The sequence below is a fragment of the Haliotis asinina genome, chromosome 4 (genome assembly GCF_037392515.1).
Source record: "Haliotis asinina isolate JCU_RB_2024 chromosome 4, JCU_Hal_asi_v2, whole genome shotgun sequence".
Lineage (NCBI taxonomy): Eukaryota > Metazoa > Mollusca > Gastropoda > Lepetellida > Haliotidae > Haliotis > Haliotis asinina.
Window position 1 is genome coordinate 69841393 of NC_090283.1, and position 26435 is coordinate 69867827.

Here is a 26435-nt window from a genome sequence, read left to right on the forward strand (position 1 = left end):
AAATAATTTCGTCACAATGGCAAATGCATGTGTACAGATCAGGTTCATAGACAGCAACAGAGGCGGTAAGTATCTTGTCCACAATAACTACCAGTTCAGTGTGAAAGCTAGATGGAGGAATGACACTGTCCACTGGCGTTATCAACACCGCATTTTGGGATGCCCTGCGACTCTTCACACAAAGAACAACGTTCTGACAAAACTTGGCCAGCCACATAAACATCAAAGTGACGGAAGGTCGGTTGAAGTGACAGAGTTTGTCAACAATCTGAAGAAGAGAAGCAGAGAAGAGGTTACCCCGTTCCCCACTACCTACCAGGAAGAAGTGTCAGGCCTCAGAGGTCGTGATTGGACCGACGACAATGCCGATGTGGTGAGACGACTTCCCCACTATGACGCATGTGATGCTGCCATGTACCGGCAGTGATCCAAGATGATACCAGCTCTGACTTCCCCACTATGACGCATGTCATGCTGCCATGTACCGGCAGTGATCCAAGATGATACCAGCTCTGCCTTCCCCACTATGACGCATGTGATGCTGCCATGTACCGGCAGTGATCCAAGATGATACCAGCTCTGACTTCCCCACTATGACGCATGTGATGCTGCCATGTACCGGCAGTGATCCAAGATGATACCAGCTCTGACTTCCCCACTATGACGCATGTGATGCTGCCATGTACCGGCAGTGATCCAAGATGATACCAGCTCTGACTTCCCCACTATGACGCATGTGATGCTGCCATGTACAGGCAGTGATCCAAGATGATACCAGCTCTGACTTCCCCACTATGACGCATGTGATGCTGCCATGTACAGGCAGTGATCCAAGATGATACCAGCTCTGACTTCCCCACTATGACGCATGTCATGCTGCCATGTACAGGCAGCGATCCAAGATGATACCAGCTCTGCCTTCCCCACTATGACGCATGTGATGCTGCCATGTACAGGCAGCGATCCGAGATGATACCAGCTCTGCCTTCCCCACTATGACGCATGTGATGCTGCCATGTACAGGCAGTGATCCAAGATGATACCAGCTCTGACTTCCCCACTATGACGCATGTGATGCTGCCATGTACAGGCAGCGATCCAAGATGATACCAGCTCTGCCTTCCCCACTATGACGCATGTGATGCTGCCATGTACCGGCAGCGATCCAAGATGATACCAGCTCTGCCTTCCCCACTATGACGCATGTGATGCTGCCATGTACCGGCAGTGATCCAAGATGATACCAGCTCTGACTTCCCCACTATGACGCATGTGATGCTGCCATGCACCGGCAGTGATCCAAGACGATACCAGCTCTGCCTTCCCCACTATGACGCATGTGATGCTGCCATGTACCGGCAGCGATCCAAGATGATACCAGCTCTGCCTTCCCCACTATGACGCATGTGATGCTGCCATGTACCGGCAGTGATCCAAGGTGATACCAGCTCTGCCTTCCCCACTATGACGCATGTGATGCTGCCATGTACCGGCAGTGATCCAAGATGATACCAGCTCTGCCTTCCCCACTATGACGCATGTGATGCTGCCATGTACCGGCAGTGATCCAAGATGATACCAGCTCTGACTTCCCCACTATGACGCATGCGATGCTGCCATGTACCGGCAGCGATCCAAGATGATACCAGCTCTGCCTAAGACCCGCGAAGAAATCAAGCCCCAAGGTCCATGGAGAAAGACGACAACCGGGGAGAATGTCATTATCAGTGAGGACAACATGCTCCTGTTTTCCACAGATGCCAACCTCCAGCACCTCAGCAATGCCGACATCTGTTTCTGCGATGGAACATTCAAGTCCTGCCCTGAACTCTTCAAGCAGATCTACACAGTGCATGCCCAGGTAGATGGAGAGATGTTCCCTCTGGCATGCAACCTTCTATCCGACAAGAAGCAGACGACGTATGGACATCTGTTCTCCTCACCGAGTACCCGTTCTCCTGTTCCTTTGTCGCCGAACAGTGAACATAGATTTCGAGACAGCAGCATGGAATGCAGTGACATCAGTGTTTCCCGCAACTGAAGGATGTTTTTTACACTATACACAGTGTATATGGAGGCATGCCTAAGCGACAAGTGTTCTGGCAGTTCCATACAAGGACAACCCTGTAGTTCATTCATTCGTTAGACGTGCTACAGTGCTTCCCCTTCTACCCATGAACAGAGTTGAAGACTTTTGGCTCTTTGCACTTGAAGAGAGACCATCAGAGGTGCCAGGTGTTGACAGATTGGCATATTATGTCACAGACCAGGTGATCAACAGAGACAGTCTGTCATCCTGGAACCATTTCGACACAGTTGGGCCTAGGACAACTAACCACGTTGAAGGATAGCATCACAAGTTAAACGGGATAATAAAGACTCCACATCCAAGCCTGTATAAACTCTTAGCAACTCTGCAGAGACTGCAAGCTGAGACTGAAACAAAGATCATCCAGCTCCAGTCATCCTGGAGACTGAAATACAAGAAGAAGAGATACCAGGATTTAGATAAAAGACTACATGTGAAAATGAACTTTGTGAACGGCCAGTTAACCATGGAGCAGCAAACAGATACTGCATGTCACTGTCTACACCTGTGAATGGTTTGTATGCAGCTTCATACAGCATTACAGCTGTTACAGCTGATGCATCAAGACAGTCCTGAAACATGGTCCGTTAACAAACAAATGTAATACAATAATAACCAATGATAATGATAATGATGAACATAATAAATATTATAGTATCTGCTGTTTCTTTTTCTTTCATGTTACAAACACACAGAACATAGATGACCTTCCATGGAGCGGTCGTACAAAGATCGCCACTCTTCGACAAGACAGACACATTAACGGTCAACACCATCGAGATCCGTTCTTGTCAACCCCATCTCCTACTCCAAGTATGATTTCCATACTTGAAAACGATACAGCAACCTATATCGAATTTCCCTGCTCTAGAATTAAAGAAGTTGTTGTTCATTTCTACTTGTTCTATGTAGCTGACTTCTAAATTGTAAATCGTCAAAGAAGCGAAACCTATAGCATTGGTCAAAGCCGAACCTACGTTGGATATCTTTTTTTGACAAATTTGGAAATGTCACCCATGTGTCACATAAACGTCGATGAAAACTTTCCTCACTCCTGGAATGCTGTGCCCCCAATCCAACCGCCTTTGAACAAGGGTCATTTTATGATACTCCTTGAAATCTTGGTAGAAAGGGAGCGTGTAAGTGACTGAGTTTGGTTTTACGCAGTTTTTATCAATGATCCAGCAACATCACGCAGGGGACGGAAATGGGCTTCAAACATTGTACCCATGTTGACAGTCGAATGTCTTCGGCGTGATGAGCGAACGCTTTAACCACTAGGCTACCCCACCGTCGCCTTGGTAGAGACAGCATACGCGACTGTACTTGAAAGGTTAAAATGGAGATCAATGCACTGGGGCAGAAGGAATATTGTTTGAGGTTTCGGGTGAGCTTATGGTTGCAAAAGTCTTGTGAACACACTGTTACTCGTAATCACTATGTCCACAGAGGACGTGGTTTCAGTGGTTTCAATTCATTCTAGTTCAGGTGACCAAATCGAAGGGAAATGGCTATTAAACAATTATTGAGTGAACAAGTATGTTTTTACACCGCATTTAGCAATGTTCCAGCAATATCATGACAGGGGACACCAGAAATGCGCATGACACATTTTACCCATGTGGGGAAGTGAACCCAGGTCTTGAGCGTGACAAGCTGACACTTTAACCAAAACCCCGGTGGAATTTGAGTGTCATGCACATGTCTAGGTTACTTGTATGCAAGTATTGGTGGTCTTGTGGTTAAGACATACACTTGTCAAAGCGAAGATCTGAGTTCGATATCATATGTATAAAGCTAATTTCTGGTGTCTTCCATGATGATAACACAGTAATTGAGTGCTAATTTTAACCCTAGGCTGCAACACTGCCCCACAATTTATTGATGAAAACGGACCACTTTGTCGGAAGCTTCATCCAAACTCTTCAACCAGAATCATATCCCTTCTTACGACTTTGCCAGTCAGAAAAAACATGTTAGGCATTTGAAACAGACCAGCAAGAAGTCTGCAGAACACAACTGGTATCAATGTGACCGTCTTCCTCTTGTGTAAATCTTGTCACAAATTTCACATTGATGATCACCTATTTCACATAGTCGCCACAGTACACCTCTCGCTTTGTTAATGTGGGGCTGTGGGGTAGCCTAGTGGTTAAAGCCTAATACATACTATCGCGATAAGGATATTATTGTAGTCCATTTGTACCGCGTTATGTTCATTCACAGTAAATGCTCAAAGAGCACATAGAATTAAAATCATAGTCACTTGCAATGAAACTAGTCATCAGGATATGACAGTCTAACAAGAGTTTTGAGATTTTTATTTGAAGTCGTGTAGATTTCAACAGTTTTTCAAATATTCAGGGAGTTCATTCCATGTCTTTGCGACAGCATGCTGGAAGGTTCTCTTCCCATAGCAGGGCGTCCTAACGGGAGGGAGCAGTGCCATGGACGTGGATCGCAATGTTCTCGTGGAGATCAGTGTTCACGATGGTGTTTCAAAGTAACAGGACATTGGGTCCTGTAAGTTTCAGATGTCTTGTCTGACCTACTGAAAATTCACAGGACCCACAGAAAAAAGTTTAACAAACATTTCAGATTTGACATTTCTTATAATTGGCATTGAAATTATTAACATTATATGATAACAAACATAAAATTTCTGAACAGCAAACAAGTGTCATATGCCGCAAATAACAACTTCACACAAAGACATTGTGAAATATTCAGTCACTGGGGCTGACAGGTTGGTGATTTCTATCTGACTGTTGTGAATCTGCCAGATTTGTCAGAGGGTCAGACACTATTCGTGAACACTGGGAGATGTATGGCTCAATCAGTTCAGTTATGTAGTGCGGCGCTTGGTCAGTAAAATCCTTGAAAACAAAGCAGAGAATTTTGAAGATTATTCTGTGCTGGATGGGGAGACAGTGGACCTGCTTGGGTACCGGAGTGATATGTTCAGGTGGTTTGGTCCTGTTTACGATTCTGGCAGCTGCATTTTGCACTCGCTGCAACTTCAATAGCTGAACATTGGTGGCGCCTACTAGGAGTGAGTTGCAGTAGTCGATTCAGGATGTCACCAGTGAGATGACGAGGGTTGTCGCAGAGCTTATGCACAGATATTTGCGAATGTCCCAAATGTTTCTTAAAATATAGAAGCAAGGTTTTGTAAGATTGTTGATGAGTGAGTCCAGTGAGACTCACTGCCAAGATTTTGGACTTTGGAAGAGACTGAAATGGTGGTGTTTCCAACTGGTATGTTTTGAATATTCGTCTTTCGGCGCCGTCGTTTAGTGCCATCCAGAAAACATTCATTCTTTGAGTCATTAAGCTTCCGTCTGTTCTGAAGCATCCAGAATTTGATGTCTGTAGCACTCAGTCAGATGCAGGATAGCTTCACGAGCAGTAGTAGAGGTAGGATGGAATAACTTGTTCAGCTGTATTGTTGCTGGAAGATGGAGTAGCTGTCTATGATGGCTCCAAGTTCTTTAGTATACAAAGTAAAACGGACTGGCTCCAGGACGGAACCTTGTGGTACTCCGTAATCAGGAAGTTGTTTAGCAGAGGACTCATTAGCGACTAGGACAGTTTGATAGCGAGAACTTAGACATGACAGAAACCAATTCAACAAAGAAGTCCCTTTTGAGGCAATTCAGAAGAAGCTTGTGGTCGATCGCATCAAATGCCTCGCTCAAATCCAGCAATACAAGCAGTCCAACCTTCTCCTTGTCTATTCCAGATCTTAAATCGTTGACGATTTTAACTCTAGCAGTCTCGATATTATGGTTTCTGCAGTCAGTAGGCAGACTGATATACATTATGAAGATCATTGTTTGAGATGTGATCCAACAGCCTGTCACATACAGCTTGTTCAGTGACCTTAGAAATGAAAGGTAGATTGGACACTGGACGATAATTGCCCAGTACATCAGGATAGAGAGCAAATTCTTTGATCTTTGAAAATATGACTGGTTCTTGTTAATCTGTGATGTCACAGGGTTTCTTGCTGCAGAATATTTGCCTATGGACCTACAGATGGGTATGTCCCCACTGCCTCTCAGAAGCTCTTGCTCGAGACTTGGCAGTCCTGACTAGCTATTCTCGAAACGTTCGTAGCCCTACGAACTTCTTAAGCCTATTCGTAACACGCTGGCTACGATCAAAGTTAAAACTTCTTAGGGCTACGAACGTTTCGAGAATAAGGGCCCTGATCTCTGGCGGTATAGTCCACGGCGAGTCCGGACGGTTTGCCGTAAGACTCATCAAAGGGGCAAGCGGGTTTGTCGGAGGATTTGTTACAAGATCAGAAGCCACGAGGTCAGCTCTGAATGAATTTCCACCCATCTTCTTGATGTTCTTGCACTTCACTGATTTCTTGAGGTCGGATGGTCTGTCTATGTCTACACTGAAGGTCACAAGACGGTGGTCTGATATCAGAAGATCAAGAACACAGCATGGATGTTTTCTTGTAACCACCCCGTCAATGGTGTGACCATTACTGTGTGTAGTCTATGTCACCAACTGAACACAGCCAAAGGAGTCCAAAATACTCATTACTGTCGATGTTTCCAGTTTTGTTGGACAATCTAAATGAAGGTTGAGGCTGTCAAGGATGATAAATCTGTTTCTTTCGGTGCATTTTGATGCAAACAAACTTGAAAATTCTACAATGAAATTATATAATGACATCTTATTCCTCTCGGAAGGGGTGGTCTATATATGGATACAAAGTTTGTTGTAGTTTTTCCTGCTCTAAGCAGGAAGTCAGTGGATTCAAATGAAACTGTATCGTGAGTTGACTTGTCTGTTGTGACCTCTTATTAATAGTGCAATATTTTCCCACTCCTTGAAGTGTCACATTTGAAGTTATTTCCCAAATGAATGTATAGCTAATATGAAATAAAACCAAGCTGAAGTGGTTTCAGTCTCTTTCAGTGACGGACAAGAAACCTGAAACCAAGATCAAGTGTGTTAAAGAGGTAACAGGGGCAGATAACTCTACATCAAAGAGAATGAATCTGGTCTTCCTGTATTTTGCACTGCGCATTTATCAAGTAAAGTACGCAACTAAACTATCGATAGTATGTGTGACTATGTGGTATCTTTCTACCATATTTGCTGTTGGAAACTCAACAATTGCAATCCATCGATAGTTTGATGCATTGTTACAGCCCTTTACTCCATCTTTTCCAGAGATGCCCACAACATCCAACATGCAGTGACGTAGGTGAAAAGACCAGTGAAGGTCCGGGGTAGAATAAGACTTCAGCAACCTATGCTTACCATGAGGCAACTAATGGCATAGTGTGGTCAGGCTCGCTGACTTGGTTGACACATCATTGGTTCCAACTGCGCAGATCAATGTTCATGCTGTTGATCACTGCATTGTCTGGTCCAGACTCAATTATTTGAGTCGGAACTAAAGTTACTTACTCACTCACTCAGTTTGCTGGCACACATTTGGGGTACAGACTTTCTTCCTTTGTATTTCTTTCCTTTCAAATCATTGCACACTTATGACTGACTTGTAAACTGATGAACACAAACAACAAAGTTCGTAATTCTGCTTAAAGCTTTTTTTTATTTCATGTACAAAGTATTAACATATTAACAACAATATTATTATTTACAGAGCACTTGATTGGTATGGTATTCACATGTGAGGATGGAGACAGCAGTGATTGAAATAAGAATGGCCAGGACCACACTGGCTAGGGAGTGGTTATTGCCTCTACCAGTTATGGCCAACATCTGGCTGTAGTACGTGTGCAGACAGCAAGATTTTAACTCTTGTAGCCTATAGCTTTAGTGTCAATGTGTGAAATACTATGGATGCACAAGTCAAGCTGTCTGTGCAAGCGCTACAGCCAGGTGTTGGTGATAACTGGTACCCAGTGATAACTGGCCACTAACCAGTAGACGTTAGAAGCTGTGAGCCTGATTCAAACTTTCAAGCACTCCTACATAACCAACACAGCTTTCTGTTACAAATATATTGACACATACATAGACTGCAGTGATGCAAACCTATATAATTTTGAAACTACATGTATATGCCTGGCAGGTGCTTATTTCAAACACTGAGTCATGTGGTGGGCATGATGTTACCATGGAAACGTCATAATGTCACCATGGTAACCAACTTTGTTGTCTCAGTAACTAAGTGTTACTTTCTTCACTGCCATTTACAGGGTTCAACAGCAGCACCGTAAATGAAAAGCTTGGCTCTGAGTAGTAAACACCTCCCTTCTAAAAGCATTTGAGAACTTAATCTCGCAGGTCGAATTCTTCTTCTCCTAAAAACGTAACTACAACGTAATAGATTAACAACAATATTGGAAATCAACCCTGAGATGCTTATTCAGCAAAATACATATACATCACATAATATTCTCAATTAAACAACCACAAACACAGTGTTGAAACATAATCACAACTTTAAGATTCAGTTTCAATACTGTTCATATTTGAGCATGATTCCGTTTAAGTCCATGTGCTTAAGACATTAAGTTACAAGTATTTCATATTTCTTGTTCTCACAGTTTCCAAGTGAGAGTGTACATTATAAAACCAAAGTTACATAAAATTGGTTTGAATTTTTAAAATGTTTACCTATACTGTACTCTCCCAAAACAGTTAACCTTAAAATCTCATAGTTTTCAGACAGATTTGGTTATTGCATGGAGTAATGTCTTCAGATAAGCTCATATACTGAGGGCAAAAGAAGTGCATAACAATTTTTTTATGGTAGATGAAAATGAAACAAATATAAAATGATTAACTAGTGTTGATTATTTGATAGTATTCTGTCATAGTATTTTAGATCTAACATTGCAGTGTTTGATTAAGTGTTTTCAGCCATTAATTTTTTATCATTATCTTTTTTTTAAACCAATTTTGCTTCAATGTTTTCAGCCAATAACTTTTAATGATTATCACATTTTTTTACAGGAACAGACATATTGTAGAACAAATTCGTAATGTTGAAAAGATTATTGTCATGAGTTTAATAAATTATGAAAATCAGTGAAAACTGGCAAATTCTTAATAAAACTTTACAGACAAATGAAGCTGTTTACATACTCTCATACATAATTTGGGCATTGTTTTCAGCAATTTGATGCCTGACCATCGTGCAATTCATCTACACAAACTTTGCACTTCATTTCAAGTTAGTGAAGGGTTTTAAGAAAATAAACTTTTGATGGGAAGGAAATTACTGCAAACTTTTGGGATGACCTGTATGTAGGCCAGAATATAAATTCTTTTGTGCAAGTTTTAATTTCTGTTTCTCATGACAACAAATAAACAGGCTGTCACACAAAATATATTAACTGGTTCAGTGGTGCCTGTTCACAAATCACATATTGTATAAAAAAAGAAATGACTAGCACAACATCAGGAAATAAACACACATGTGCTTATCAACATTACTTATATTACTACTTATGAAAGTAAAATTGGATGACAACTGTATTTAGCATGAGCTAATCACACTCATGCCTTGTGTGATTATACAATCTCATCGACCAATCAGATCGGAGATTATTTGGAACTACAGTATACAGCATGATATATTGTGAATAATTCACGGGTAGTGGACGGCACCAGTATTTAATCGACAGCAATATGTATTAGTAGCTCCTAGCCAACCTGTATGGTTAGTTGCAATATACAATGTAATGTACAGGTGTGTCCATATGTATACAATAATGTTCAAATGCCATTTGTAAATATTAAAGCTACATTATTTTCATGTGTAAGTTTATGCTAGAATGGTACTGTGTACAACAGTAGGTAAAATAAATACACCTTTTTGTCCTAATTAGTCTTAATGAATATGTACATTGATGTAAATATGTAAATTTATTTTGATTCCTTTTGAAAATATATATTAAATAGTTTTCATGATCTTACAGTTATGCAATATTTTGTCTTTCTTGTAAACAGAATATCGTTAACAGTACAATCAACAGAATGAGAAGTAGACATTTTACCAGAAAAACTAAGAAAATGACAAATTTGTATATCACACACCCATTCCTATTTTCATCACTGAAAATATAAATGATGTAATATCACTGTCATGGTACACTGAAACCAAACCCTGCAATTATCAGTCGCAGGCCTTAAGGCGTGTCAAACACATGGTCTCCTGTGATGAGGGTTTTTTATGGAACTGCAGCAAAACCATCTTACTCCAGCCTGGTGGTTAAAGTGTTTGCTCAGCATGCTGAAGACCTGGGTTCGATTTTCCACATGGGTACCATGTGTGAAACCCATTTCTAGTGTTCCTTGCCATGATATTGCTGGAATGTTGCTGCAAGTGGTGTAAATCCCAACTCAATCACTCGCTCTTATCCTGGTCTAGGAATTGGTAGTTGTCAACGTCTTCTAGGTGTATAAACCATGGGCACTGAGTGTGCTGTAATTCCATACTGATGTGCTCAGTAAGCTCGACTGGAATGTGTGGTTTCCAATAGCTACAGTGAGTGAGTTTAGTCTTATGCTGTGTCTAGCATTATTCCAGCATTATCATGGCAGGGGACACCCTGGCTTCACACATTGTGTCCATGTCAGGATCAAACCATGTCTTCTGTGAGAAGAGAAACCACCACCCTCAGAGCTACAGGATTTTCACTGCATCAACGAAAAGAACCTCCAATCTTCGTTTGTGGAAAGAGTCAAATTCATATAAAATTCAAAAGAAAGAAATGCTGTCTATAGTTCTTTATATTCTGAACGTGAAACACACAGGAAACCATTTTTGGAATGTAGAATGAAAAAGATATTTTGAAAAGCCTTCAGTTGGAAACAACTTTGTCGGTCATTTAATGTCTGGTCTAAACTAATCAGATACGAAACTATTTAATAGCGGTACGAAACCTTGTCAACAGATCATGCCTATCTATGTTCCAAGCTCTTATTTACCCTGTAGTGCGGGTGGGTTACAACTAATTTCATCATATTGTGGTTCCATGTCAGACTATTTGAGGGTCGGGAATGATACTGTTAGCTGACAACAATTTCAGTTATTGTACACAGTGTAAATTATAGTCAATCAAGTCGAGTCATTATGGTACTTACAGAGGTAGGTAGATCTACATATATAAATAATATCACAACATTTCAAATGCAGTCTGTTGAGTCGTAGTTGTTAGAAACCTTAAATTGGAAATAGTTATTTTGGTTTTAGTTAAAAAACTTACTTGTACCTTGAAAAAGATGACTCAAGATTCTTTATCATTAATAACATACAAGTCATAAAGATGTTTTTAGACAATCACCTAAGGACAGAAAGTGTTACTAAAATTATGTTTGAGATAAATATGTTTTCCCTGATAAAAACCACATAATGAATTTATTGTAACTTCAGGTTGTAATGTAGAATTAATCTGTTAGCACACATTATTATTCAGTATTCATTTAGTCATAGGACATACGCTGTTGATAAACAGGTTTGGGAGGTGGTTGAAATAAACCAACACATAGGTTCAACAGAAATACTGTACTTTCATCTCCAGAATTGTATCAATGGTATTAGGTGATGATGATGATGATGATGATGATGATGATGATGTTGATTATACACATGATGAAGCATGATGAATACATTCACTCTGAGAGTAACAGGATCAACTGTCATTCATAACCTGCTAGGAATATTAGAGTATTGTCTATCTCATAGAGCTCTCCCTTCATTGGAGATACAGTTGTGATACCCATTGCATTGGTAGGTCAAGTTATTGAGAAACATAACACTGTACAATAGCCACAATGTGTCAACACTGACAACTATGAAGACTAGGACTTCAGCGTGTCCATTTCACAAGTCTCGAGAGGTCAGGCTTGACTCGGACCTGAGTATTTGAAGTTCATACCTTTCAACCAACTCACAGCATAACTGCTATGACATAACTTAAAAAGATTACTGTTTGATGAACATTGAAGTTGGAACCTTAGTAATACACATGCATGTTGTTAAAAGTTTAAAGTCTAAGAAAATGGACTCAAGTCCAGCTAAATGTGACAAATGCTCGAGTATCCACGTGAGGCCCTAATGGAAACAACTGTTTTTGTTATATTCCTTGAGACCTTAACTGTTTTTAAAAAATTTTCTCTTCTCCATACAACTCTTGCCAATGAATGAATGGGTATCTCAATAACTATTCACAGAAAAGTTTAAATTTATCAAAACTAAAAATAACATGTATTATCTAATTCACATTTTGGAAACAGCAAAAATAAGTCAAGTTCAAAAGTTTATAACAAATTTTTGAGGTCTTATCACAAGGCTGATCTCAGATAGATCTGCAATGAATAATTTTTGAATTCCTATTAAGCATCGATATCATATTATAACGACTCACTACAACAGCATCCAGTGCATTGATGTTGGGTACCCGTATATGGACAGACAACTCAATGTAAATGAGTATCCATGAGAAAGTTGCATTGTAAAAGCTTTGAGCGGTTGCTATTTATTGCTATTATTAAAACAAATACCTTATTAAATATCCTGTTTGTCAGCGAGACAAAAATAACAATGTCAGGATAAAATTGAACACTTATTTGAAATTTGAAGACATGAGCCACCAGATAGATAACAAGCTCTATTTAGTTATTGCTGATCTGAATCATGGGCTGATCCAGGAATTTTTAAAAGTGGGGGTTTAAATCCCCTGAATCTCCCTTGCACTGTTATACAATGAGCAGCACAATGACATTAACCCAACAATCTACAATTAGCTCTCTGTGCATGCATCAAATACTACCTTCCGTGAAATTGTTTTTGTGTAATTACATGGAGTAAGTTGCGGTTGCTGGCACATTGTGACATTTTCCAGTGCTAAGTTCTCCTCCATATCTTACCTGTTCATGTAAGTCTTTGGCAAGTGAAATGAGGTGAGGCATTTAACCTGATCATGTCAGTCAATGACAGTCATTCTTCAATATACAGAGTCTTTTTGAGTTTAGTGAGCGAGTGAGTTTGGGTTTAGCTGTTTTTAGCAATATTCTTTCAACATCATGACTGGTTACACCAGAAATGGCATACACACATTGTACCCATGTGGGGAATTAAACCGGATCTTATATTTGTAAATTTTGTTGTAAAAAGAAGTAAACGTCTTTTTCAAAAGTGTACATTGGCAAGAGGATTTTTGTTTTCCATGGGGCATAAATTTCCACAACATTTTTTCGACATTAACGTTCATTCAAATACTTCTAAATATTTAAAATGTTTTCCAAATCTTTAATCATATTTACATATCTATATTTTTGTCTCACTATGATTGCACTTGCATGAAATTTGCTTAATACTGTATTTCATTTTCAAGTCTGGAACAAAATCCCCTTTATTGAAGAGTGACGCAAAAATGGCATGATTAGGTTGTACATAAATATCTAATGAACAGCAGCACCAGTGGCAATAATGGCAATTGTTTATCCTGCTTTGTTGCCATGGAAACATCCAGAATTGTGAAATCGAAAATATTAAAAATCCTCTAAACTCTTCAAGTGCTATTACATAACAAATGAAGAGAATGTTTCCATAGCAACTGTTGTGTTTACAGCAGCATAAATGACAAGATTAGTGATAGGACAAAGCTCCAGCCAATGAGAGCCCTGCTTCCAGAGCATGTTGGAAGTGATGACTCTCTTGCTATAGTTCCAGCAGGACGACAGGCTACTGCTGCTTGGGTGGGGTTTTGGGTACCACTGCTGGGTACTGTCGTACTGAAGTCTGTGGAAACAAGAACACATTATATATATGAAGAAATCTGCAAAAACTTCTTTCAGAAACATGCACAATTAATGATTTAAAAAATTGATAAAATATGTAATAGATCTCTCTTCCTGATAGCAATTAAATATAGACATAAACCATTGAAAATGTAGAGGATATTCCAGTTTGCGAGCATACCACTAGCCAGTGACAATGCATATGAGAAAAGGTAATATATATCCATACAGATGAAACATTTTCAAAAGAATGGAATAATTTTTCACAGTAGCCTTAGTTTCTCTTCATCATCTGTTTTCTCCTTGACTTCATCATTTGCATTTTATCAATCTTGTAAATCCAATATCTCCTACTTTTTAATGGTATGTATAATAAGAAGAGAATACATTAAATATAACAAAGTGTCTGATTATTCCAATTTTCAAAAATATATTCCTAGTTAGAAATAACAAGGCTTGCCAAGGATATTTTTACCTTCATCAACACGTTATATCTGATATCAGAAGACAAGAGGATGAGATTCTGTTTATCATCAAAATCACACTTCATTCGTTTTCAGAGAATAATGTACACTTCTGAACTCAATACCACCATTGGACTTGCAGCACAGTGATGTCACAACATTATGACATCATCAAGTTCATGAAGTCATAGCATTGTCAGGGCAAAATCTAATGTCAAAACGATATCTTCACATGTCCAAATCTATGACTTTCCTCAATTATGTTTCTTGATTTTTTTGCACACATATTTTTACCTTAACTTTTGTAAGTGATGTTGGTGAGCAGGTGGGATAGGTTTGCTTTTGTTTATTGTTTAATACCTCATTCATCAATATTCCAGCTATGAACACTAAATAATTGAGTCTGGACCAGACAATCCAGTGACTGACATCATGAGTATTTATCCACATTTGGTTATAATTTCCAAGAATTTTGATGCAGTGACTGGAAGGAATACATTGCTTTGGTAAAAAAAGACTTTGTAAGTGTGAAACAGCATTTTATTATACAGGGGTGTTTTGTGGAAGAGCAATGAGATATGTGACATAAGTAATATGATATGAAAGGGCATAATGTCATGGAAGTACACACAAAAAAAAGTGCCACTGACCTGTGTGTGTAAGCTGTGTTAATGTGTGCATGCAGTATTGGTCTTTGCGTAGTGTGGTGAAGTGTTGGACAGATTTATCCCCCTCCTTGTCGTTGCTGCGGGCGCTGATCTGAACACTGTAGTGTCTCTCCTCGCTCAACCCAGTCAGTATCAACTCTGTTATATTCTGAAACATTAGGTTATATCGGATCGAAATTAAAACCTCTTGAAGAGTAATATCATGGTTAAATCTGGACTTGGTGCATACATTGAACACCAAGGTCTCAAGTTCCCTTTTGGGTACAAAGTGTAAAACCCATTCTTTGTGTCCATAGTCGTGAAATTGCTCCAATTGTTAAAAAAACATAAAAATATTTGCTGTCACTTATTCTCGTCCTGCTGCACCTGTAACCTGATAGAGAGAGAATGAGAATTTCACTGGCTACATGACTGACTCCTTATGACAGGAAAATAGCACTGATCGATGAAACCCTGATACCCTTGAAACAAAATTTCCCAAACCATGTATACTGAAAAAAGTTGAAATTCAACATTCATTCAAGTGGGTTTTTTTCAAACATTGTCTACACAAGCTATTTTTCTGAGCCTAGATTTTTTAAGCTTTTGTAGTACTAAGATAGTCATAAGTGCCATACATTAACACTAACTTACGACTGTCTTAGCACTAAGAGAGCTTTGAAAGTCTAGGCCCTGGACTTTTTACTATTTTACTGATGACTAAACAGTCTCCATTCACGAAACACATGTACTTGAGTGTGTTTGTGAATATAGAGACATGGACTCACCCCTGAGATGATTCGCTCCTCTGGATTTTTGCTATACACAACTTGTCGAGATGAGGGTGGAACAACCTGACTTTTTCCCCACAGCACCGTGTACCCTGTAGTAACCCCACTCCACACCGGCTCCTTCCACACTATTGCAACATCGACGCTGCACCGGTCAACGAGTGGATGGATCTGGATATCTGGTGGCCTGCTAGGTATTATGGTAACTGGAATATACAAATATAATGGAATGTGTTAATGACTGATCATTATTGCGCTTATCTAATAGCGAGATCGGCAATGGTGGTCAGCTTCACTAGAAAAGCAACTACAATTGTGCAGAGAGTCTTCTATCAACTCATCTACTCAAACTACCATGTAAACCAAAAGTCACTATGTTCTTTAATATGATTGGTTGAAAAACATGATTGAATGGTATTTGATTCCTTGAAATTGCAAGACTATTCTCTGCGTATTGGCACCTTCAAATATTGCATACAGTTGTATTGTGCAGTGGTGACATCATTCAAATTGTGACTTAAAGTCGGAATGAAGTCACAATGACAAATTCCAGATGCTACCTGAAACGGCCAACTCTTAACTGCTCTACCTGATGTCAATGAGTGCAGACAGTATAGCCTTTTTGTTTACTTTTGTGTTTACAATGTCGATAAACATCATGTGTTGGCCAGTGTCCAGGTGTTATTGTGTATTTGAAGCACGGGAATATTTCATTTGAAAACTCCAGCTGACACCAGTTCAAAATGATTTCTTCTGCTTCAAATACTCAGTAACACCAGGAAATCGGTCAACACATACTGTTTATCTCCTAAAGGGATGGAGCTGTTTGCCTGTATATTCAAGGTTATATGTAAAAAAGCAAAATCTGTCTGAAAACCAGTTAATTAATTGTATCAGTAATTAGGCTAATTTAAGTGTTGAGGCCGCCCCCCAATCAGTATTCAATACTTTTGTTCTCAATACATATACTGTCTTCAAAATACATACAAAGTGCTTAGAAAGTTGACAAAAAACATTTCCAGTATTTTGATGAGACGCTACAACACAGTGTGATTAGTTGTTTCAAAGGCATTTAGAAGTTGGAGGAATGGAGGAGTCTGACTGTGTGATTAGCTTGTAGAGCTGTGACGGATTCAGATTTTCTACCCAGGTACTCCACCCCTTATTACCGTACCCTATTCAGATACCAATTATATTAATTCTTGACATCAAATTTGTAATAAACGTCAATATATTCTTCAGCTTGGAGGCTACAATTTTGAGTTTATTCCCAAAAGAGGTGACTGCACAGCTGTGCCTAAATCTTCAAGAACAATACAACATTGTAATCATGAAAGAAAAACATGCTACACTGTTTAACCTAATCATAATCATAAAGAGTCCAGGTACTGGGATGGGTACACAGGTCCTACTTATTACCCACCTGTCCTGTGTATTTGGGTTACCCATCCCAGCGCTATTAAACTGTACCTTTCTTTGGGCACTGTGGACGGACGTTCCCCTTGACCTTGATGTCCACACAGTGCGGGGTGGAAAAACTGGCCACTGAGGCTGCCAGCTCCTCCCCAAATGCGTTGATTGGACGGACCTGGACGGTGTAGTTACAGCTGTAGTGGAGGTTGTACAGGTTGAACTCCTGGTCCTGGAAACAGTTACATCTGTAGTAGAACATCTACACTGGCTGTAGTACAGTGTCAACATTAAAGGGGCGGTAAGGTAGCCTAGCAGTTAAAGCATTCGCTTGTCAAGCTGAGGACATGGGTTTGAATCCCTACATGGGAACATTATGTGAAACCCATTTGGTGTCCCCCACCATGATATTGAATGAAAATTACAAAAAATGGCATAAAACTCACTCAACACGCTCATCAACAAAACATTGAACACCTCATATTTTCTGCTTTATCTTCAAATATAGTCTTGGAACAAGTAAGAGGATATGAAAGTACAAGTGTTCATTAACTATTCTCAGACTTTCACTCACATTTGCAGAATACAAAGCAGATGAAGAAACCTGGAGTAGAATATTGGTGTTCATGTACTTTCAGGTGGTTGACTACCATTATTAAATTTAAAATGATGTCACAAAGGGGCAACTCCAAACGTTACCATGGGAACCAACTGAAATGGCCAGCTGATGACACTTCACTGCTGCACTCGTACTTGATGTAAATGAGTGCAGAGAGTAAAACCCTTTGGTGTACTTTTTTTAGTTTACAGTGTTGATAAACATCATGTACAGGGCAATTTCTGGTTGATATTGAGTATTTGAAGCACAGGAATATTTCATTTGAAACCTCCAGCTCACGCCTTCGGTTCCAAATGCGTTCCCGTGCTTCAAATACTCAATAACAACTGGAAATTGGCCAACACCTGATGTTTATCTCCTAATTATATATATTTACTTCGGTCACCAAATTATAAACCCTCATCCAATCAGGACAAAATGTTGAGCAGTACCCAAAACATTCTTAAGTGTTGAATCACTGATGATAGTGTGTACATGACCATTATTGTGTAATGTCAATGAACTTTCATGGATGTGAAATAGAGGAAAACAAAACATGTGTGACACCATTACTACCAATAGGATCCTTAACTTGACAATAACACATGGCAGTCCAAGGATAGTTATTCATTCCCTGCATAATTTATCTAGAGTTTTATCTGTTGTAGTAGATGTATTACAGTCAGATTGTGAAATCAGTCATTTCATGAAATGAATAAGAGAGTCAGCCATTTTGTGCAACACAATCAATATACTTCAGTCATTTCATAAAATTTCACTTAATAACTTAATCTAGAAAAGTGGATCACAGTGTCAACATCACTTGTTGTCACTAACAGTTAAAACTATTGTGGCAGCGACTGTTGCACATTAGTTTGGCTTTGAAGCATTTACACCTCTTTGTTGACACTTGCTGTGTCCAGAGTACCCACATCTCACAAACCCCTGTCTGCCACATGTAGATGAAATGACTGGAGTATATAGAAAGTTGTTACACAAAACAATGCAAAATGGCTGACCCACATGACTGAAATTTTTAGTCATTTCGTCAAATGACTGATTTCACAATCTGATTGTAACAGATACACCAACTAACCAAACATGAACTCTTCAACATGCATGTAAACTCACAGTTTTCATGTTTAAAAATCACAAATCAAAGGTAAACAGAAAAGTCTGATGTCTTTTGTCCAACGTCCAACTTATAGTGGGGCGGTGGGTCTAATGGTGAAAGTGTTCGCTCGTTACGCCAAACACCCGGTGTAGTATGTCATTTCTTTCCAAATCTAACCTCTTTAGCCAGGAGAAACGTTTGGCCTGCTACACCAGGTTTGACTCCCCACATAGATACAATGTGTGAAGCCCATCTCAAATCCACTCACTCACTCACACACTCACTGCGACTAATGTTAATAAATCCCATCTATCTGTGGTTCATGACGAAGAGGAGACATCAATGGGACATGAAACTCCAAGTACGTACATGCGTGGTGGCGCTCAGCTCTGGATGGTGGTAGTTCCTCCTGTCGCCAATGCGGTCACAGCTCACTGCCCGCCAGTACACAATATACTTCTCCAGTCTCTCCTCTGAAAGACAAATAATAATTCATGAAAAATAAGTCTTGAACTAGTCCTAAATGGATTTTTAGTCTGTCATACAGACCGTGAAGCAAATATATCCATGAATGCCCATGCAAGTCTAGAAAATGTGGCAAGTCTAGATTCCCTTAGCTTAAGAAAATGAAGAAAGTCTCAGGGCTCCATTTCATTATATTATTATTTTTTAACTATGAGATAAAATATGTTCAATTCAGAGAGTAGTTGTTAGTCTAATGGATTTCTTACACTCTCAGTAATACCATCACCATTGTTTTTTCAGTGTGTCAGTGTTTCAGTATTGCACAGCTGATATATTGCTGGGTGTGTTGTCAAATATACACATACTCATGCTATGGTCAGAATCGTACAATTGACTCTGCTTTTAGCAACCCGTGAAGATAAGCGCTAGAACTGATCTTTGATAACCAACGCTTGTCAAATGGTCACTGGATTGTCTGGTCCAGACTCGTTTGTTGATAAACCACCATCATATAGCTGGAATATTTGTGAGGGCAGAGAAGCTAAACTCACTCATTGCTTTCACCAGCGATTCCTCTCACAGATACTGAAAGGGTTTGTCGTTTTGTCGTGTATGAAATAAGACATTTTGATCTGTCTGTCTTGACTCTCAATAAAAATTCATAAATTTCATAAACATCAAACAAGGGTGATGTGTCACATGTAACAACTTCAGTCATCATGAAATACAGTCAGACAGTTGGGCTGGCGGTTTGTAGACTTCCACCGGACCGTTGGCAAATCTGCTGGATGGTCCATGGGTCTGACGCAATTTGTGAACACTGACCTGTGACAGTTCTCCATTCGATCCTGGTCTTCAGGACACCACTGTTGTAGAAACTCTGATCCACTGTGATGTTGTACACTACAGAGTTGTCGGATACCCATGGTTTACGGGTAACGTGGTCTGCAAGAATGGAACATTCCACATCACACAATGTGTACGAACAAGGGAACAAGGAATACGTTCGAAAGAAATACTGATTTTTTTTAGTTAATAAATTGACTGATCCGATAACATGAATAGTTAATATAAATTTTTTTACTTCTTTATGATTAACTAATATGACAAAAATGTATCGGCTAATGTCACTATTGCAGTGATACTAGACTCACAGAAAGCTGAGAGTCATTACACTGTGAACTGAGAGCTGCAGTTTCTATCAATTTATTTCGGAGAGTAATAAACAGAATATTAAACTCACTTCCATGAAATACTATTTTCATTTTACTCGTGCAAGAGTTATTATCAAGCTCGCTTTCCCTCATTTGATATAAAATCATTAACTCGTTTAATAAATATGGTATTAGATGGAAGGTCATTCAGTAACTTGTGAAAGATTTAGTATCAAACTTGCTATCCCTCGTTTGATACCAAATCACTAACCTGCTTAATAAAAATGGTATTATATGGATGGTCGTTTAGTATCCTCTATATATTTCCATCTAACAAAGCAACCTGCAGCTGGTTAGCAAAACTGTAACTTACCGCAGCATGCCTGTGTTGGCGGAGAGTATGTGACAATATACATGGAGGCCATTCTTCCCTTCTGTATCCTGTTTCTCCAGCGCACAGTGGCATACACCTGAAAAACACAGGACATACTTTGATGAAGTGTTTCAAGGTTAACGCCTTTTAAATATTTTGTTTACATATACGTGGAATGAAGTGCGTGAAGTGCGTTGGAGGAGTTGTGGTGCTTACCCTTCTGATGTCATGTGTAAATATGTAACATCTGAATTACACTTTCTTACGAATGAAGAGATCCAGTACACCTGTACTCTGAAATTCAAATGCACCCTCTCAGAGTGAGGGTCCAGATCACAAGCATTCAAAGTCAGCAGTGCTGCTACCGACTCAGTGTGCTCACTCTGAGAGAGTGCTTTTGAATTCCAGATAGGACTCAACCAAACGCATGTACTAGAATCTCCTCATTACTTAGAAAGTATTTTTTTAAGATACTGTACAGATTTCATGCAGTGTAGGTAAGACTGAACTGTCAGTGGACCAGTCATAGGCTTACATGTCTTCACACATTACTTTCTCATCATCTACGATTTACTGTACACATCAAAAGTAGAAACGGTAAATGTGAGCAGTGCGAACCTAGTCTATAAGTTATTCACTGGTCACGAGGGGTCCATGGGCTCATGTACCCTCGAGGTTTGTTAATGTTCCCCCAGCCCACAGTTATCTCCCTTCCATTCAATTTCAATCGCAAAACATTGTTAATTTTCCGTGCATCAATGTTATTCGAGATAAGGAAGTACTAACATGAAGTACCGAATGAGTTCGGCATTCCCAGCGGTGTACATTGAAAAAAATACGTCTGTAAGCGTGGTACACTGAAAAAATATACAAGGACGCTTAGCCAATCAGAAAGTGACATTCATGTGTGAGGTAAGATAAAATGATACACACCTGTACGAAGTATCTACTTCCTGGTTCAAGATTTCTCAGCACAAACCTGTGTTTATTCTGAAAGAATATAACAGCACAGTCAGAGTTAAAACTCACATAACTTTGAATCGTCAACACCTAAAACATCATTTGTGATGGATGACCTAAAGATGATAAAATATTCTACTAAAGACACTTAAAGTTCAGTTCATAGCAGGTGATATAATCTAAGGCCCAACTCTCCCCCAAAAAGTACAATATGTATTAGCAGTTCATGACTTCATATACTTTTTGTATGCTTGACACTATTAAAATCTGCTCCATGGTATGCCCTAAAGTATATGTGTTGTAAATAAGCATAAGGCCAGGCCATATCTTTTCAAGAATAAGAAAAAAAAGAAAAATGAATTTTTTCAGCACAAAAAATATAATCGTAATGTTTTCATTGCCTAAAAGTACAAACTCACAAGAAAATACTTTTTAGGTTGCTTTTTGACCCATATTCACTTCATAAATTGCCAAAAGTAAAATACTTTGAGTATATAAAAGGAATATTACTTTGATTGGAAATTTTATTTTTATTTATTTTTTTTAAGGTTTTCAGAGGACAAAAATCTGTAAAACAAGAAATAAAACTGGTCTGGTATAAGAGCTAACTGTTTATTTGTTGTTTAACACTGCACTCAGCAATATCCCGGCTATATAGCCGCAGTCTGTAAACAGGTGAGTGATTGTTGTCTACAAACACCATCAGCTTCATAGTTGCTGATTTGCATGGAAGTTTGTTAATATCACTTTATCAATATTAGACAATGTAAGCTGAGTGCCTGACAAACTTACCGGATCTAGTTTGAACTTCAACATGTTCACTCTTTGATAATTAGCACTGGACTGGGGCAACCCTTCACTACGCATCACCTGCGGGCGGAAAAAGCTAAATGAGAATCAGGCCCTTGTCAATACATTTTTTAAAACTCGAAACTTGGTCACAAAAAACTGAAAAAAACCCCATTAAACTTTGTTCGCTTTCAAATACATATCTGACTGAAAGATCCCTTCTTAATATTTGCTTAAACCTTGGTTGTTGACCTCAAAGACCAGATCTAACATGGATCTTTATAGATTGATTCAAGTTGATTCAATAATGTCAGAAATCAACGAGTATTCTACTTTGCATTTGTATTCAAGAATTGAAACTTCATTCTGTTTAGAAAGTTATGTTTCTCATATAAAATCTAAAGAGGCAAGACATCATATTACTTAGTTAAGATTTGGTGAATTACCTATTTATAAGAATATTGGTAGACGCGACAGTATTGTTTTTGTAAGCTATGTAAATCTAATAAAATCAAAAATGAATTTCATTTCCTTTATAAATGTCCATTACATAATGATCTACGTAAAACACATTTCACAAATATTTCTCCGTACGTCAATGAAAAAATCTTTATCAGTATCTTACTGAACAGAAGTTTAAACAACTTAATGTCCATTTCAAATTTCAAAAATGAAGCTCTTGTTTTATGTAATTCTTCATTGCGAAATTGTCACCTTTATATTACTTAATGCAACTCTATGAAAATGTCATTTATTGTTATCTCTCTGAGTGGGCCTACAGCCGTTCTACTGGCTAAAACTGATTGATTCAAGTGAGGATGGTTTACTGTACACTCTACCATGACTTTGGTAACTACAGGATTGTGATTATATGCCTCTGATTTTCCAACACAGTATGTATTTTTTTCTAAAATCTTACTAACATGGTTATGGTAGAATGGACATAAACATACTGTTTTGAAAAAAAAATATCTATATGAGTTATAATAGCTCTAAATTTTTAATTTGAAACTTCATACTACATGTTTTAATTTGTAACTCAAATTTAGAGCTGTTACTATTTTGTTACATACTTCTGACTTTCCAACCCAGTATGCTTATCTCCTAAATGGAAAGGCCGACTTACAATATATCTGTTGATGGGAAGTCCATCAGTGCGATGGGGAGGCTGCCACAATATCTCAACATCTACCTTCCCATCATGCACTGTAGAATCACCTTCCTCAAAGTTGGCTGGAGGAGAAGGCTTCGTAAATTCTGAAAAATAACATTACAATGAAACAAGATGTATATTGACAAAAGGAGGAATTTAGATTTTTTTCTTGATCCTCTTTGCTCAATCATATACTAAACAGCAAAACAAATTCAATATTTGATAGAATGAAATCTCATAAAAGTAACCATTCTAGTTCATGCTGTTCAGTACATATAATAAAAATGACAAAATATTTTATGAAGAGAAATCAAATTAAAGGGAGATAACTCATGTTGGTGTAAACTGAATCAAGTCTCATGCATTTCAAAAATGTTGTAAAACTAAACTCACTCACTCACTAATCTACTTTTGTCATAGCATACTGTGTTTATATACTTCACATCACTTGGTGGTAGTCACTTGTGGCTTGATAACAGTATAAGAATCTACACCAAAACATTTCTCTATGCATTAAACAAGAACTTATTATCCATAGAGTTATATGCTATATTACTAACTCACCACCTTCTAGAATGTCGACCAAACTACCACATATACTGACTGTAGACACATGAAACCCTCCACACAGGTGAAAACTCACAGCTTTGTTATCAGTGTTTAAAATTCCTGTCTGTCTGATTGTACAGAATGGTCTGTTTTCATCTTGGATGGTCAAAGCTGAAAAGTAGCCTTTCTGGTGATCTGGTAGATATTTTTACCCCTAACAGTAAATATTTTACACTGTCAGATGAGTTCTCTTGTCAGTTTGAGGCATTTAAAGTATTATGGAAATTATGTCAAACATCTTTGACATCTTCAAACAGTTCATATTACGATAAACAGGATAGGCAAGTTTGTATCCAGACAAGTAATTTGCCTGGCTTGGTACTTTGGGAGTTTTAAACACTGATTGTAATGAACAAAGGAGTAATGTATGAAGTAAAAGCATTGCTAACTTCTTGTCGTACCTTTGGTATGCTTGGATACTGAAGTGAATCCCCTGGATCCATGAATATTTACTGCTGCTATGATGACGTTCAGCGTACTGGCCGGCACGATCCCTCGCAGCTTCACAAACTTGCGGTCAGTCTGGGTAAGACAGGTGTCAGTGAGTGAGGCTCTACTTTTCAGCTTTTGTACATATTTCAGCCATATATAATCTATCAGACGTCAAATATGGGCTCAACAGCTATGTAGGGAATTGAAACTCAGATGATGAATAAATGTTTCCACCACGAGGGCACTCCACAGACAAACATAGCATGAGACATTCAGGCTAGCCTAATGATTTAGCATTTCCTTTTCTCACTAAAGACCTCAGGTAGGTACCTTTATCTGGTAAATACAATATTGCTATTGCAGAACTTGTTACATCATAAGGCAGTCGAATTTGTGTTACCTACAACAATCTCAATGGAGAGAGCTCTAAGACTGTGCAGGTGGAACCAAACATAGTCACCATCAAAGCATTGCCACAGAGATCTGCTAAGGAGCTATTTTTCTATGATCAATCACAGATATAAACTAAAGGAGGTAATTGCTCAGAGGTATCCTGAAGTATCTACCTGCTTGGTATCAAGCACAGAGATCTGAAGAATCTTCATAGTTAGGCTGAACGAACAATTTGCTCTGAATCAACCACAGAGAACTTATGAAGATCATATTTGGTCCATATAAACCACAGATTTGATGATCATATTTGGTCCGCATTAACCACAGAGATGTTCTGAAGATCATATTTGGTCAGTTACCCACAGAGATCTTCTGAAGATCATATTTGGTCCATACTAACCACAAAGGTCCTGTTGACTGGACTCACCACTTTGAAATTGACTCCTTTCCCCGACAGAGTGCGCCACCGAACAACATAGACCAGGGGTTGTGCAACATGTCTCATCCATCTCCCCTTGGGCAGGTCCCAGCTGATCACAACACTGCCATCTTTCCGGGTTTCAAATGTGATGTTGCTTGGCTTCCTGGGCAAACCTGCAACAGGTGCAACATAGATAGTCACAACCTGGTCCATGAAGTCAGGACACCTTGCGTACCAACCAAAGACATACTGACAACAACTGGTAGACTCATGTTCCAATCTATAAACAATAAAAACTGATAACATAGAAATCTAATAAATGAGAAGGACATCAGCCCTTGGCTTAGAAACTTGTATCAGGAAGGATGAGGGAACAGATGAACCACTGAGACACCCTTCTATCAGAGATGCAATCCCCAGACAGGCGCAGTTTGGAATCTGAGCTCCTCAAGACAGAAACAATCAGGAATTTTCCTAACACTTTAGGGATCCCTATAATGCCATCACACATGGTTATCCTTATACAGCTGAAATCAGTTTGCAGTACTCGGCAGCAGTCTTTGTGAATGTTAAGTGAATCAAATACACAGTACGTGGAATTTATCAGGAAATCCATCAGGAAATTTATCAGGAAATCTTCAGGATTACTTTCTTGTGTAACAATTTGAGAACTTCTGTAAATAACATGGTATATCTATTTAACTATCATTGTTCATGGTCAAAGAGAATCCTAGTCCTCCAGTAAGTGCAACACTATCTACGTCTTTGTTACATTTTGAAAAAAATCAGAATGAATTTGGTTTTGTTAGAATGGTGGAATTGACA

The 26435-nt window shown here is 38.8% G+C and overlaps 1 protein-coding gene across 2 annotated transcripts in view; it reads right to left on the reverse strand.

Moving 5' to 3' along the window:
• Positions 1-9971: 9971 nt before the first annotated feature.
• LOC137281835 (anosmin-1-like) overlaps positions 9972-26435 on the reverse strand; it is a 70982-nt gene continuing 54518 nt past the window's right edge. Inside the window, exons 5-16 of one of the 2 annotated variants that reach the window (XM_067813471.1) lie at positions 25617-25783; positions 24766-24886; positions 23729-23859; positions 22606-22683; positions 21787-21843; positions 20854-20950; positions 20152-20271; positions 19231-19334; positions 17210-17381; positions 15737-15945; positions 14952-15117; positions 9972-13838 (exon numbers count right to left, since the gene is read on the reverse strand). In XM_067813471.1, the coding sequence (XP_067669572.1) occupies positions 13663-13838; positions 14952-15117; positions 15737-15945; positions 17210-17381; positions 19231-19334; positions 20152-20271; positions 20854-20950; positions 21787-21843; positions 22606-22683; positions 23729-23859; positions 24766-24886; positions 25617-25783 (1598 nt within the window). In that variant the 3' untranslated portion in view covers positions 9972-13662. The remainder of the gene's footprint in view (positions 13839-14951; positions 15118-15736; positions 15946-17209; positions 17382-19230; positions 19335-20151; positions 20272-20853; positions 20951-21786; positions 21844-22605; positions 22684-23728; positions 23860-24765; positions 24887-25616; positions 25784-26435) is intronic. The other variant, XM_067813472.1, reaches the window with a different exon arrangement.